We start from the raw sequence: 16874 nt of genomic DNA, 5'->3' as shown, positions 1-16874 counted from the left end.
AATAATTTAGATTATAGCGGGGGCTGTGTTTCTAGAGCTAGAAAATCTGGGTCTGTCACCTACTGTTCTTGGGAAGTCAGTTAAACACGATGCCCTAGATTCCTTGCCTATAAAAAGGGGTTAATAACATGACCTTCTTTTCTGAGGGCTGTTATGGAAATGTAATGAGATAATTCATGAACAATGCTTCAAAAAAACATATGATATAGTAAGCCCTCAATAAATTTGAGCTATTATTAATACTATTAGCGGAGAAATTAACAAATCTGTTGTTTCTAAGTTTGCTCTCCTCACGTGACTGCTGGCACGGTGGCTTCAATAGATTTTCTTCATGCCTTGACTCCTGGGAAGAAGGAAGCTGCCTGTGAGGCTGATAAACATATTTTCTCTCCAACAATGATCTCCTTGATGACATCCAGAAGTTTGATTGGCCTAGGGGCATGAGAGCTCTCACCTCCAGGGACCTCACCTCCCATACACCTTCCTCCTAAACTACCTCTACAATTGCAAACTTCCCAGCGTTCAGTAGTTGATGGTTGAGGAACTCGCTGTACATACGGTCTCTAATGTAAAACCTAAGAATGGTGTTTGAGACATTTTTCAGACTTTAGACTCTGATGGACTCATGACCTCACCCAGACCCAGGACTCATTCCAAGGAGCAGACTCCACTGCCCCTGTTAACCCTCCCAGAAACTGGCTCTGACCATGAAGACAGTTTTGACACCCCCATGACTTCCACCCCAACCAATCAACAGAGCCTGCTCCCTAGCCCCCTGCCCGCCAAATGACTCCTTGACAAATTCTAGTCTGAAATTCCCAGGGAGGCAGACTTGAGAAATATCTACTGTCCTTCTTGCTTGGCTGCTTTGCAATTTTTAAAACTCTTTCTCTGCTGCAACACTCCTGGCTTAGTAAATTGGTTCTTCTCTGTGCAGTGGGCATAAGACCCCAGCAGAGCTGTAACAGGTCTGTGGGGAGAAGCCCTGCTTAACCAGGACTCTGCCCAGCATACCTCATTTCTCACATGAACTTAAACATTTTCCTTAGGCTACAAGCAAAATTCTTAGAGGCTGTGTGGCTGGTGGCTTTCTGCAGAAGTCCGGACTTTCACCCCTCAAGGTGGCCATCGTGGATGCTCGTGTGGTCAATATTCACACCCCCTAAGAGCCTGGGCCTCACCGCTCCTGCTAAACCTAGTATCTTACAACTAACTTACCACTTGATTTGTCCTCTCACAAGTAGCAGATAAGGTCACCAAGGCAAATTCCAAAGGAACAATACCTTCTCAAAACTCAAATGTGGATCCCTGAATATTTCATAGCAAAATGCATGATGCCAGGGATTCATTTTAATGTACTCCAGGAGGGGAAAGATGGGAGTGGAGGACGATAGATAGAATAAGATTGGCAAATTGCTGACGTGTTGAAACTGGGTGGTAAGTACATGACAATTCATCAAATTATTCTCTCTACTTCATGTATGGTTCCAAAATCCATAACTGAAAATAACAAGTAAATAAATAAACCGACTTTGTGCATGGTTCCGAAGTCCATAATTAAAAATAACAAGTAAATAAACAACCCCAGCTGGGCACAGAGGCTCAAGCCTGTCATCCCAGCACTTTAGGAGGCTGAGGTGGGAGGATTGCTTGAGCCCAGTTGTTCAAGACCGGCCTGGGCAACATAGCAAGACCTCGTCTCTGCAAAAAAATAAAAACAGATGAGCAGGGTGTAGTAGCGCACACCTGTAGTCCTAGCTACTTGGGAGGCTGAAGCGGGAAGATTGCCTGAGCCTAGGAGGCGGAGGCTACAGGGAGCCATGATTGCATGACTGTGCCTCTGCACTCCGGTCTGGGCAACAGAGACCCTGACTCAAAGCAAAAAAATAAATAAACCCATTTTTTCCCTAACAATCAGAATCCCCTTCTGCAATAAGTAGAGTTCCCAGGGTCCCCACATCAGCCAAGGGGGCCAAGGGGACACAAACTCAGATCTTCATTGTTGCCATTTTCCAAAAAGTCTCAAGTCCAATGTTCTTGGCGCCCCTTCCTGCTGCTTCCCACCCATGTGGCCAGGAATGCATGCCAAGGCAAAGACAGAGCCAGCGGCGTCACTAGGGACATCAAACGTCTTGCTTTCACGGTCCCTCCCGGGAATCCTAGCTACCTTCACGCCTTCTATTTCAAATGTTAGCATTTTAAAAGATGGCTAAGTAAGACAGAGAGGATCATCACCCGCTCACCTGCTGCAGGTCCCCAGTGGAGACACTGATGATAAAAGTTGGGACAATCATGAAGCAAGCGTTATAGAAAAGCACGCCGTATTTCCCCAGCTCCTGCAAAAACAAGGAAAACTCCACTCAGTTTTAGACACACGAAGCTTTCTCAGATTTCCTGGAGCCATTTGTACAACTACATACTTATGCAGCGTTAGAGTATACATGCTGGCCCACTTTGTATAGGAATATTTTTAGCACATTTCTGATGTAAAATGCCTCGTTTCAAGTGTACTGTGGTTTCAGAATAAACATTTGTCTTACACCAAAACTATAGATAGGACAGATGGAGTTGTAGAAGGCCTCCAAGGATCCATCCATCTCTAACACTTTAATTGTGTGGGTTTTTTTTTAAACCATGTTATGCAAAATGGGAAGTCTGGAACAAAATAAAGAACACTGAAAATGTTAATATAAACAGAACTCCTTAAAAACATCTGCTCTTTCCAGTAAAGAACAGCAGCGTTATATATTTACTGTCATGAAAGTGGCTGTACTCCCTCTCCACCATTCTCTGAAAAGGATGACATATTGTGATTCTCCAAAGGCGACAAACCTGTTTTTGCAAAACCACCACCATTAAACACATACACACACACACACACACACACACACACACACACACACACACACACACACACGGCCATGCAGAAAAAAAAAGTGCAGATTTAAAAAAAAAAAAGAATGCCATGGAAATAAGCCTGTCCCATCACAAAGAGCTTGGAACAAAGAAGCATATGCGTGGCTCATCCTTCCCAGCTTCCTGTAACAGCTGGGGTTGGGTGAGGGTTGGGGACCTGGATGTGACAGGCAGCCACACAGAAGGAAAGCTTGTGGGCCCTAGCCCCTCATCACAGAAGAGGCGGTGATGGCTGGAACGGACCTTACCAACTCTCCATTCTGATCACCGTATTCCACAGACGAGGAAACTGAGGTTTGGAGAAGGCATGGCTCAAAGTCACAATGGCGAGTAAGTAGCAAAACTCTTGTGTCTGTCACCCATGTCTCCAGACTCCCAAACTAGTGCTCTCAGAACAAACATCACGACCCCTGACTTTGCCTTGATCACTAATGATGCTGGTAAAAAACACACACACACACACACACGCACACACACACACACACACACACACACACACTTTGTCTTTCAAAATAATCCCCTTTTCAGATATTTTGAGTGTGTGTCTACAATAGTGGCATCTTTTCCCTTCCTATCTAATTTTCATCCAAAATTTTACAGAGAGTAATAAGAACATACACAGACAAGATAATTGAAAAGAAATTAGTAATCTGTAGGTTCTATTATATAAATTCAGTTGCATGCCAACTGTACGAATTCATTTTTGCTTTTCATGTCATTTCAGGGGCTGTGTGACCAAGTCTAAAAGCCACAGGAGGGACGATCTGGTACCTTTGGGTCCATTTTCTGTTTGGTATAAACTCCATTTGCTGCCGTGAAGATATCGTTCAGGAATACAAAGATGTAGCCTTCCAAGTTAAAAGCAAGATCAGACCTGGTAGGAAGGGCACAAAGGGAGAATGATTAATTCATTCTTGCGGCTTGGTCTCACGACCTGGCCTCAGAGCTGCCTGTTGTACCTTTCCCTGGGCAAATCTGCTTTTCTAGGACATCTTTTCCCCCTTTGTGGTGGTAAAGGGTTAATTCCCCTGCAGACTAAATGGAAACCAGCCTATCAGGCCGCTTCAACTCAATCACAGAAGGCTTTACACCAGAGGGACATGAACCAACTTCCTTCAACTATAAATCCTTTCTTCAACTAACTGATAAATCAGCAGAATAATTGGTGAGCCCTGACTTTCCTAAAGGGAGTGACTGTCCCACGCACCCAGGGGCTTTGCTTATTGCAGTAGCAAAGCCATCTCCAGGGTGCAGCCAGGGAGGGACGGCCGGGCAAGAGGGGTCCAGTGAGGAAGTGATACCTCCATATGGTGCTCAAACAGGATTAAAAAAAAAACAGGCAAGCAGGTATCCATCCTGCTGTGCAACCTTCCCATGCTTTTAAAACATTGTCTCTTCAATTTCCATTTTAAATAGCGCCAGTATAAAAATGTTGGGGACAGCCAGGCACAGTGGCTCATGCCTATAATCCCAGCATTTTGGGAGGCTAAGGTAGGAGGACTGTTTGAGCCCAGGAGTTCAAGACCAGCCTGGGCAGCTTAGCGAGACCACCTATCGACATAAAAATCAATAAATTAGCCAGGTGTAGTGGCACGTTACTGTAGTCCCAGCTACTGGAGGCTGAAGTGGAAGGATCACCTGAGCCCAGGAGTTTAATGCCGTGGTGAGCCCGCAGTCGAGCCATAGCACTTCAGCCTGGATGACAAAGTGAGACCTCCCCAACTCAAAAAAATAAAAATAAAAATGTTGGGGAGCTATGACATAGCGGCAAGAGGGACCCCAAATAGCTGAGCCATCATGCCATTTGCCCACTTGCACCTGATCTTTGCAGACAGTATATGTCATCATTCATGAGCATAAATTGCTAGGAAGTAAAAGCTTTCCCCCTACCCTCTTGCGTTCTGTCCCCGGGGGCCTGCAAATTTAACTGACAACAGACCAGATTAACAGGAGAAAAGGAATGCAAATCTTATTAATATTGTATGTGCACCAGCATTCAAAGAAAAGTGAAACTCAAAGAAGCAGGTTTAGGGACTTCCATTTCACCAGGAGAAAGAGGGCTTGGGCTTTGAGGGACAAATAAACTGTGTGTGGGAAACAGATGGGGGGAATAATGGAAGAGAAGAGTTATTTTAGAGTTTTCATCTGTAGACTCATCTTGGGCTGACTCTCCATCTCCAGTGATAAGAGCTGCTCTTTACTTCCTGGTGTGGGAGAAGAGGCTGCCTTCACAATGGGAAATGTATGCCCTGTGTTTTAAGCAGTGGGGACTAACCTGCCCTTTTTTCTCTTTTCCAAATTTCTAACTAGGAGGCTTGGGGAGTCATGCCTGATAAGGACCCACCAGACAGGGTTTTATTCCCCTATTACCCTATATATTAAAAAGTCTGTTCTCCAACCTGACTCTGGCATGCTATCACATAACAAATAAAGAAGGAAACCAAATTATTTTCTAGCCCTGCAAAGTCATCTCTTGGGGACTCCTAGACTCCTAGAACCTTGTAAGACACTTACCTCTCCTCTCTGAAGTCTGTCACCTATGGGACTTCATCTACAAATCAACAAACCTGGAGTTTTTCACTCCTTTATCTCAACAAAGCATCTCCTCTACTGATTTCCAAAATTCCTCAGAGAGGAACTACAAATTCCCAGTCACGAAATCTTTGAATCCACCTACGACCTGCAAGACCCCATTGGGAAATGTCCCTCCTTCCTGGGCCAAACCAATGACAATCCCACATGTACTGATTTATGATTTCTTGTAACTTCTGCCTTTCCAGAATGTATGTAACCAAGCCACCATTCAACTACGGTGGGCACACGTTCTCAGGACCTCCTGAGAATGGGTGTTCTAGAGCCTAGGTCCTCAAGTTTGGTTCAGAATCAACCATCTTAAATATTTTACAGTGGCATCTTTTTTATCAACTCACAGAAAGGGAAAGGCTGCACACTCTTCCTGCATCTGTTCCCAATTGCCCTTAGCTCAAAATAATCCTTATCCCAAAGTGGCATACTTTGGGGTAGCATACCCTGAATTCTCTTCAGTATCAAAATAAGATGATCTCTAACCAAAGAGAATGAAATCAAGAGGCAAAAATTTCATTGAAATCTGAATGCAAATTAGATCAGATTTTTGCTCGAGGTTTCTGCTGGTATTATCCTCTACAAATACATTTGTGAGAATGTAAAATAATTTTAGGTCATCACAAACCAGAATTATTTGGCTCAATCACAAAAAGAAACAGTGCTTTTTTCTCAAAGTAATAGTCTTCCAAATCTCTTGTCCACTCACATTTGATTCAGTGTCAAGAACAATGAAGTCTGCCGTTCCCTAAGACGGCAAAAGGGTGAATGGGTAGAAAAAGTCAGGCTCTTAGGGGCTTCTAGAAGATGCTGCTCATCTCCTTTGAGAGCCTGAAGGACATTCCCAGAACTCTTAGTCTCCCCTGTGGGGGACCCAATTTTGCTCACACTTCTGCAGTCCTAGCTGCAGTTGTGGAGCTCACCCATCCTTCCTTTAGGCCAGTCATGAGAGCACAGAGGTTGGTGAAGAATGTACTTGTTTAATCAATTAGAGCAGATTCATGGTCAGGGCCATTCTCAGACATTCTATTTCAACTTTTTCTGGCCAGGTGACTTGCTTTGGAAGATCGCTTCAAGCCAGGAGTTCAAGACCAGCCTGGATAATATAGCAAGACCCTGTCTCTACAAAAAAGAAAAGGAAAAAAAAGTGTCCCTGATTATTCAGCTAGCAAGTGCAGGGAAAAAAGGAAGACCCCAGGTGCCCCTGCAGCACCTTCCACAGAGCCCTTTCCTTTTGAAGTGACTTTCCTCACATGATTTCATTCCAACAAAAGTCCTCATGACTGAAACGAACCCTGAGTATGTCCATGTTGTCACTGTGCCAGAGGCAGGAAACAGGAAACTAGCAACATAGCCCACACTCTTATTTAATTTGCAATTAATGACCCAGAACCCTCGAATCTAAATGAGTTAACAAGACAAGTTTCACTAAGTTCCTCCAACCTTTTCTTTCTTTCCTTCATTCAAGTAGTTGTAAGAGCCAAGGCACAATTCCCCACATGCCTTTACTTTTTTTTTTTTTTGAGTTGGAGTCTCACTCTGTCACCCAGGCTGGAGAGTGCAGTAGCATGCTCACGGCCACCGCAACCTCAACCTGCTGGACTCAGGCAATCCTTCCGTCTCAGCCTTCCAAGTGGCTGGAACTACAGGTGTGCACCCCCACACCCAACTAATTTTTCTTGATTTATTGTAGAGATGAGGGCTCACCAAACTGCCCAGGCTGGTCTCAAACTCCTGGGCTCAAGCCATCCTCTCACCTCAGCCTTCCAAAGTGCTGGGATTATGGGCGTGAGCCACTGCACCTGGCCCATTTTTTCTTTCTTTTTTTTTTTAAGAGACCTGTTGCCTAGGTGGGAGTACAGTAGAGAGATCACAGGTCACTGCAGCCTCTAACTCCTGGTCTCAGGTGATCCTCCCACCTCAGCCCACCAAGTAGGTGGAACTACAGGTGTGTGGCATGCACAGCTAATTTTTTTAAATTATTATTATTTGTAGAGATGGGGATCTCACTGTGTTGACCTGGGTGGTCTCGAATTCCTGGCCTCAACCAATCCTCCCACTCAGGCTCCCAAATTTCTAGGATTACAGGCATGAGCCACCGCACCTGGCCAAATACTTCTATAAACCATTTCTTGTAAAAGTTTCCAACTGAGCCGGGCTCAGTGGCTCAGCCTGTAATCTCGCGCCTTTGGGAGGCTGAGGTGAGTGGATTGCCTGAGCCCGTGGGTTCGAGACCCGCCTGGGCAGTGAGACCTCATCTCTACAATAAATCAAAAAATCAGCCGGGTGTGGTAGCGCATGCCTGTAATTCCAGCTACCTGGAAGGCTGAGGCGGAAGGATCGCCGGAGTCCAGCAGGTCAAGGCTGCGCTAGCCAGGAGCGGCCACTGCACTCCAGTCTGGGCGACAGAGTGAGACTCCAACTCAAAAAAAAAAAAAAAAAATTTCCAACTGGCTGTAAGACGGTGTTTTTCAAAGTGGAACCCAGAAGAAAGGGACTGTACAGGGGAGACCCCAGAGTGCTGTGGGAGGACAGCCCTGAAGGAGCCCAGAGAATTTCACCCCAAAATGTGGCATCCTGCTGCACTGATTATTTTAAATTAAAGGTCCTTAAAAGTCAGAATCTGCTGGAAAAGGCTTTTCTCTGATCTTCTTTCCTACCTTAAGGCTGGACCCACCAACGAGAATATACTGGCTTTCCATCCCCTCCCAGAAATCTCGTTGTCTATCAAAGGCAGGAATGTAACCACACTTGGATAGACTTTTTCAAAATATATCGTCTACCTCTTGGGCTCCAATTCCAAAGAGAATCATTTACAGTTTCTGTCTCCTGGTCCACTCATCCTCTCTTAAAATCATTTATGTATGACCCCTCAAAAGAACAGTCTACATTTCCTGTCTCCCCCATCCTCCATGAAGAAGGGGTGTATACATATATATATATATATGTGCACCTGAATCCCATGGGGTTACTGGATAATCACTCTCCTGTGATTTTCACCCTGTGCACATTAGAATAAATCTTTATGGCCCACACTCTTATTTAATTTGCAATTAATGACCCAGAACCCTCGAATCTAAACGAGTTAACAAGACACTTTTTTTTTTCTTTTTCTTTTTCTCTTATTAGCCTGCCTTTTGGGGGTTCCTTTTTTAGTGAGGCTTCAGAGGGCAAGAGGAAACTGCCCGCTTAGCCCCTGCAGCACCTTCCACAGAGCCCTTCCCTTTTGAAGTGACTTTCCTCACATGATTTCATTCCAACAAAAGTCCTCATGACTGAAACGAACCCTGAGTATCACTGTGGAATGTTCGTGTTGTCACTATGCCAGAGGTAAGAAACAGGGCACCGAAACTCAAGAGGCCCACTCTCAAGGAGCCAAACTTAGCCCACAGCTGGCATAGGCAGGAGGAAGGTAAGAATGAAACAGAAACACCACACCTTGGGTTACACAAAGGACTAAATATGTTATAATAAGAAGAAACATTATTACTGTGGCTAATAATACCTGTCAACATCTAGTGTATGTTTTTCACCTATTTCTTTGTCTTATCATGTCTCCACCAATTAGTTCAAGGAGGCAAAGACTTGTGTCTGTTTTGTTAACTGCTGGATTCCCAACACCTAGAACGATGCCTGGCCTACAATCAATGCTCACTATGCTTTTGTTGAACTTGGCCACGCACTAGTGTCAACATTTCGTGTAGATTATCTCATTTAAGGCTCACAATGACCCTGTGAGGTGGATGCTATTTTAATGTCTGTTTTACGGTTGAAATACTTGAAGCATGGGGAGGTTAGATAAACTATCTTTTGCCGGGCTCAGTGGTTCATGCCTGTGATCCCAGCACTTTGGGAGGCCAAGACAAGAAGATTGCTTCAGGCCAGGAGTTCCATCCAGACCAGCCTGGGTAATATAGTAAGACCCTCTCTCAACAACAACAACAACAAAGTGTCCCTGATTACACAGCTAGTGAGTGCAGGGAATAGAGGAAGACCCCAGTCATACTGGCACCACAGCCCACACTCTTATTTAATTTGCAATTAATGACCCAGAACCTTTGAGTCTAAATGAGTCAATAAGATAAGTTTCACTAAATTCCTCCAGCCTTTTCTTTCTTTCCTTCATTCAAGTAGGTGTATTTTCTATGATCACCTTTACTTTGCAGGTAAGAAAACAGAGGCAGAGAGAGGCTGAGAAACAGCTGACTAGAGGCAGAGCTAAGTTCCAAACCCAGGGAATGTGACTGCGTGTGTACACCCATCCTGCTGTAACAGGCAGGACTCTGAGTGCCTATGTACAAACGCAGACTCAGAGTTCTCACTCCTTACTCTGCCCTATTCATGATTAAGGTGATAGTCTTGCACCAGGGTTGGCTGGTATCCCAAACACACAAATACATTTACTGATGGCATCCTACCACTGGAAAGAGTGACTACTAACACATCACAGAATGATAAAACACATCGGCATACAAAGGCTTTATGGATCCGTTTTGTTTGCTTGTTTGTTTTTGTTTTTTTGAGTCGGGGGTCTCACTCTGTCATCCAGGTTGGAGTGCAATGGCAGGCTCATGGTCACCACAGCCTTGACCTGCTGGGCTTAGGCGATCCTTCCGCCTCAGGCTCCCAAGTTGCTGGAACTACAGGTGCCTGCCACCACGCCCAGCTAATTTTTTTTCTTCTAATTGTAGAGATGAGGTCTTGCCATATTGCCCAAGCTGGGAATCTGTTATTTTTTAATCAAATGCCTAAAAACTTCTCAAGCAACATTTTTATACCAAAGACAAATATTCAGTAATAAAAGTAAACAGACTATGGCTTTTTGTGAAGAAAAGCTATATCAACATCTTGCAATGTTCTCTTTGTATATGCTCAGAAATGTTCTGGCCAATGTGGGACCCAGTTTGACTTTCACAGGAACACATGGGGATTCCACTAACTTCAACAGATTTGTCCCTGGGCTGCTCAATTCATCTGCAGCCAGATGGAAAATGAAAAACTGAGGACAGAGCTGGGCCTATTGTCAAAGACACAAAGAAGGTATTGTGCAGAAACAGCCCAAAGTCTTACCCAGCTGCTATGAAAGCCCCGAGAATGATGGCAAAGACACTGACGATGATGTTCAGTGAATACTGCTTCCTGTAATAAATAAATACATGAGAAAGGATGGCGAGAGGAGAGGAACACTTCAAAATACAGATTATGTTTTCAACAAATTGAAAATAGACACCAACAGCTTTGTAGTTAAAACCTAACAGACAATGCTGTATGTGAAGAAAGCACCAAAAGTGTTTCTAAGACAGACTATATTTACATAATTTCTTAAGTAATTTTTCTTCATCTAATCATAAACTGATTTCTCTGTTCTCTCGAGAGAGACACTGGGACCAAATAGAGGAGTTCCCGCTGGGGAACTAGTTTGTGTGGTCTGATATTGAGCAACCGAAGACTGAGATCAAATTCAGCACAGGGGTATAAAACATTGAACCATCAATCAAACTTCATTGCTAAATAATCTTCACAGCAAAATCAAAAATCATCTTTTTCAGACATCATACTGAGTATCCTTATGAGACATTTTTATACCAGCATTAAAAAATTAATTATTTTCTGATGTTATATTATAATCACTGCATCAGAATGTATTTCTCTGATATTCCGCAATCCTACCTACATATGGACAATTTTCCTTGTGTTTTGCAGAACCGATGTATATTCCATCCAGCTCAGGAAGCAGATTGACATCTGTTTTGGAGTGGATTTTTAAAATAAGTTTCTACCATAAACACATACTATTTGACTAATGTAAAATTACAATTTTTAAAAATCCTTCATTAAGTTCTTAGGGAATCACAGAAGCAGGTGGTAGCTTTCACACAAATAAGCCATATGTTGTCCTGAAGTTATTGCAACAAGAAAATCAGATCAACTATTTGGAAAGACAGCTAGATGGCAAGAACTCGCTGGGTGAAAATAATATAGGGGGTAAAAAAAAAAAATGGAGAAAAAAATAACAATCACCCAAGTACGATGGTTTCCAGGAGCAAAGTCAATGGAATGGTGAATTTCCTGAGCACGGTGAACATCGGCAGGCTGTCGGGAAAAGATGTACGTGTCATGTCAGATACCAAGTATTGGTGGTGGTGGTGATTTTTAAACATGTTTACATTTTTAATTAAGCCTACTGATTTTCTGAATTAAATATAAGAAATTAACCTTAATTTTCATATTTACTCTTAACAAATCATGTTAAATAGATTAAGTCATAAAAAGAAAAATAGAGATTAAATAATTTCATACCACTCATCTAGCAATTTAAAACACCGTACTATCCTGCCCTTCCAAGACTGGGCTGAAACCAGTTCACAGCATGAATCAGTACACCCTTAGACAAATCAAGCTGGAACTACGTATCAACAGTCATTAAACGAACCTAACCCTAGACCTAGTTATCTTCTGTTGAGAAGCATCCTAAGGTAATAATTCAAAAGAAGGAGAAAACCGTATATGTGAATGTGTTCACTACGGTGTCTGAGGGCAAAATGCCACAACCTAAATGGCAGACAACAAGGCAATGGTTAAATAAATCATGACATGTTCACTTGAGGGGGCAGGATACAATAACTCTACAATATAAAGACTATTGGAAAATTAATATTAAATAAACAAAAAAAGGATAAAAAACCACATAAGACTTACTACTCTAACAAGACACATTCTGCATATGGAAAAAGACTAAAATTGAGCATTTAAAACTCTGTTAAACAATGGAATTACGGGTGATTTCCCCCCAAACGTTATATGGCGAGGCTACAGTGCCTTACCACACATACTTGAGAAACTTTCACCTACTCCCAGCCCCCAGAGATTCCAGGAGACAGTTCAATGCACAGCCCACAGATTGCCAGGGACTCCCTGCTCCCAGACCCAGCCTTGAGAAGACAGCAGGTAAGAGAAGGAAAGTCAGAGCCAGACGACAGCCCAGGACAGAGAGTGGGCAGTCCTTCCAACCCTCCTGACCAGATCTGAGAATGGGTGTCACGTTATCAGTGAAACTGCCTTGAGACAGCAGGTGCAGAAAACATTTTCAGAGACTTTATATCCACACTTAAAGATCGTTCATGAGACTGGCTTGAGGGCCAGGCGCAGTGACTCGTGCCTGTAATCCCAGTGCTTTGGGAAGTCAAAGAAAAAGGATCACTTGAGGTCAGGAGTTCAAGATCAGTCTGGGCAACACAGCAAGACCCTGTCTCTACAAAAAAATTTAAAAATTAGCTGGATGTGATGGAGTGTCTGTAGTCCCAGCTACTCAGGAGGCTGAGTTAGGATGATTGCTTCAGCCCAGGAGTTCAAGGCCACAGTGAGCTATGACTGCACCTCTGCACTGCAGCCTGTATGACAGAGCAAGACCCTATCTCAAAAAAAAGAGAAAGAAAGAAAAAAAAAGATGACTATCTTAAAGGCTTGAACTTAAACTTTTTCAAACCAAGCAAGACAACCACAAGAAAGTTACATTTTCAATTAAGTATTTTTAGATAATGCCTTTTAGAAGCAGATAGGTATTCTTGGTGATAAAAAGCGGAATGTTTTTCCCCTAAGATCAGGAACCAGACCAGGATATTCACTCTTTCCACTACATCTATGCAACATTGTACTTGAGGTTCTAGGCAGGGCAATTGGGAAAACAAACATCCAATTTGGAAAGAAAGAAACAAAGTTATCTCTATTTGCAAATAATATACTATATATAGAAAATCCTAAGGAAGTCACTAAAAAAGTATTAAAATTAATAAATGAGTCAAGCAAGTGTACAGGAAATAAAATGAATGCACAACATCATTTCTAGTATTTCTATATATTACCAATGAGCAATTTTAAAATGAAATTAACAAAGCGATGTCACTTTCGATAGCATCCAAAATAATAAAATTCTTAGGAATAAATTTGATGAAAGAAAGGTAAGTACCTGTGCACTGAAAACTACAAAACATTATTAGAAGAAACTAAAGAAGACCTAAATAAGTAGAAAGAAAGTAGAAAGACATTCCATGTTCATGGATCAGAAGACTTAAAGTTGTTAAAATGGAAATACTCCTCAAATAGATTTACAGATTGCTACAGTTTAGATATTCGACCCTCCAGACTTCATGTTGACGTTGAATCCCTAACGTTGGAGGTGCTGCCTAGTGGGGGGTGTTTGAGTTGCGTGGGCTGAGCTAGGGGTGGGGAAGGAATGACTTTCCATTCTGCTAGTCCTCTTGAGAGCAGGTTGGTAAAAAGGGCCTGGGACCTCCCCCCCTCTCTCTTGCCATATGATTTCCGCACAGGCCGGCTCCACTTCCCCTTCCCTCATGAATGGAAGCAGCCTGAGGACCTCACCAGATGCAGAGGCTGACACCATGCTTCCTGTACAGCCTGCAAAATCATGAGCCAAATTAGCTTATTTAGTCAGAGTCTCGCTATGTCGCCCAGACTGGAGTGCAGCACAATCACAGCTCACTGCAACCTCAACCTCCTGGGTTCAGGAGATCCTTCCACTTCAGCTTCCTGAGTAGCTGGGGCTCAAGTGCACAACACCACACCTGACTAATTTTTTATTTTTTGTAGGGACAAGGTTTCGCTATGTTGCCCAGGCTAGTCTCAAACTCCTAGACTCAAGCAACTCTGTCTCGGCTTCCCAAAGTGCTGGGATTACAGGTGTGAGCCACTGCACTGGGTCCTTTTCTCTTTATAAATTGCCCAACCTCAAGTTATCCTTTATAGCAACACAAGCAGACTAACACACAAGATTCAACATAATCCCTATTAAATCTCAGCAGGCTTTTTTGGATATATATATATTTTTTTCTTTTTTTTTGCAGCAACTAAGTGATTTTAAAATTAATAAGGAAATGCAAGAAAAACAGAAAGCCGAAACAGTCTAGAAAAAGAAGAACAAAGCTGGTGTATTTCCACTTCCCCATTTCAAAACTTACTACAAAGTTATGGTAAACAAGACTATCCAGTACTTGTTTAAGGATAGGTATGTAATCAGTAGAAGAGAATTGAGAGTCAAGCAAAAAAATTCTTACAAATAAGGTCAATAAATTTTCAACAAGGGTACCAAGAAAATACAATGGGAAAAGAACCGTCTTTTCAACAAATGGTGCTGGGACAATGGAACATCCACATGCAAAAGAATGAATCTGAACTCCTACCTCACACCATACATAAAAAATTAATCCAAGAGCCAGGCACAGAAGCACACGCCTATAGTTCCAGTCACGCAAGAGTCTGAGGTAGAAGGACCGCTTAAAGTCAGGAGTTTGATGCTACAGTGCACTATGATGATACCTGAGAATAGCCACTGGACTCCAGCCTGACCAAAATTGTGAGACCTCCTCTCTAAAATAAGAATACTGCTAATAATTAACCCAAATGTAGGATCTAAAACTATAAAACTCTTATAAGAAAGTGCAGGAGTAAATCTTTATGACCTTGGATTAGGTAAAGCCGTAGATAAAACATCAAAAGCACAAGTAATAAAAGAAAAAAATAGATAATTTTTCATCAGAATTTAAAACTTTTATAAGTGGATGGACAAAATGTGATATATACATGCAACGCAATGTTATTCACCTTAAAAAGAAATGAAATCCTGAGACATGCTACAACATGGATAAACCTTGAGAACAATAAGGCAGACAAATATTGTATGACTCCACTTGCATGAAATATCTAGAGCAGACAAATTTGTAGAGGCAGAAGGTAGAGTGGAGATGGCCAGGGGCTGGGAGCTAAGGAGAATGAGAAATTATTGTTCAATGACAGGTTTTCCCATCTAGGATGATGCATATATTGTACATATACTTAATGCCACTGGATTGTACACTTAAAAATGGTTAAAATGTTAAAATTTGCATTACATATATTTAACCATAACCATTATTTAAGTTTTTTAAAGTTTTAAATTTGGGTGCTTCCAATGACACCATTAAGAGAGTGAAAAAGGCCAGGCTTGGCTCAGCCTGTAATTCCAGCACTTTGGGATGCCAAGGTGAGTGGACTGCCTGAGCCTGCAGGTTCAAAACCAGCTCGGGCAACTTAGCAAGACCTCATCTCTACAATAAATCAAAAATTAGCCGGGCATCGTAGTGCATGCCTGTAGTTATGGTTATTTGGAATCCTGCGGCAGAAGAATCGCCAGAGCCCAGAAGGTTGAAGCTGGGGTGGCTGTGAGTGTGCCACTGCCCTCCAGCCCAGAGTGAGACTCCAACTCAAAGAGGGAGAGAGAGGGGAAGAGAGAGAGAGAGAGAGAGAGAGAGAGAGAGAGAGAGAGAAAAGACAATCCATAAAATAGAACAAAATGTTGCAAGTCAGATACATAACGATGGACCTGTATCCAGAATACATAAAGAACATTAAAACTTGATAACAACAAGACAAAAAAAAAAAACCTGTTTAAAAATAAGCCCTAAAACAACAACAAAAACCACAAAGAAAAAACATAAGTAAAGAGTTATAGACATTCCTCTGAAGAAGACATACAAATGGCCAATAAGTCACATGAAAAGATGCTCAACATCATTAGTCATCAGGAAGATATAAATGTAAATCAAAACCACAGTGATACACCACTTCATAACCATTAGAATGACTATAACAAAAACAGACAGTAGCAAATTTGGCAAAGATATAGAGAAGATGTAACCCTCATACACTGCTGGTAGGAATGCAAAATGGTACAGCCACTTTGGAAAACAGTTCAGCAGTTCCTCAGAAGGTTAAACAGAAAACTACCATACGATCAAGCAGTTCTGCTCCTAGGTATGTGCCCAGTGAATGGGAATCCCGTTTTTACACTTCAACGGGTCAAAAACCATGAAGTCATCTTTTTCTCATTTCTTTCCTTCATACCCCATATGTTATTCATCAGGATACTGTGCCCTTCCTGCAAAATACATCCAGCATTCAGACTGTAGTCTCTAAATAGCATTTAACATTAAAAATAATCAGTATATTCTTAGAGAAGTGGAAGGAAACATCTGAGATAAGCCTGAGACATCATTTGCAAGAACAAGACTACTGGGGCCATAGAACATAGGCGCCTACTCAAAGAGACTCCCATTAGCCTGAGATGGGACACTTTGAGCACCAGAGAAACTATTTCTTTAATGAATGAAAATATATCAAGTAAATGAGACAAACAAATCAGTGGAAAAGAATAGAGAGCCTAGAAGTAGACCCACACAAATATTAGTCAACCAGTCTTTGAAAAAGGAGCAAAGGCAATTCTTTAGCAAAAGAACAGTCTTTTCAATAAACAGCACTCATAAGTTGGACATCCATGTACAAAAAAACTGAATCTAGACACAGACCTTATGCCTTTCACAAAT

General features: G+C 42.2%; 1 protein-coding gene across 1 annotated transcript in view; it reads right to left on the bottom strand.

Annotated features, from left to right (window-relative positions):
* SLC35D2 (solute carrier family 35 member D2) overlaps positions 1 to 16874 on the bottom strand; it is a gene marked incomplete at its 5' end in the record, with an annotated part of 45342 nt that overhangs the window by 19916 nt on the left and 8552 nt on the right. The window contains 4 exons of the mRNA XM_021712090.1: positions 2244 to 2336; positions 3688 to 3790; positions 10570 to 10638; positions 11521 to 11592. Coding sequence (XP_021567765.1) covers positions 2244 to 2336; positions 3688 to 3790; positions 10570 to 10638; positions 11521 to 11592 — 337 coding nt within the window. The remainder of the gene's footprint in view (positions 1 to 2243; positions 2337 to 3687; positions 3791 to 10569; positions 10639 to 11520; positions 11593 to 16874) is intronic.

Source organism: Carlito syrichta, unplaced genomic scaffold, assembly GCF_000164805.1.
Source record: "Carlito syrichta isolate Samal-C Ts95f unplaced genomic scaffold, Tarsius_syrichta-2.0.1 Scaffold303060, whole genome shotgun sequence".
Taxonomy (NCBI): domain Eukaryota; kingdom Metazoa; phylum Chordata; class Mammalia; order Primates; family Tarsiidae; genus Carlito; species Carlito syrichta.
The sequence above is the reverse complement of the archived record's forward strand: the minus strand, read 5'-3'. Positions and strand labels throughout refer to the sequence as shown.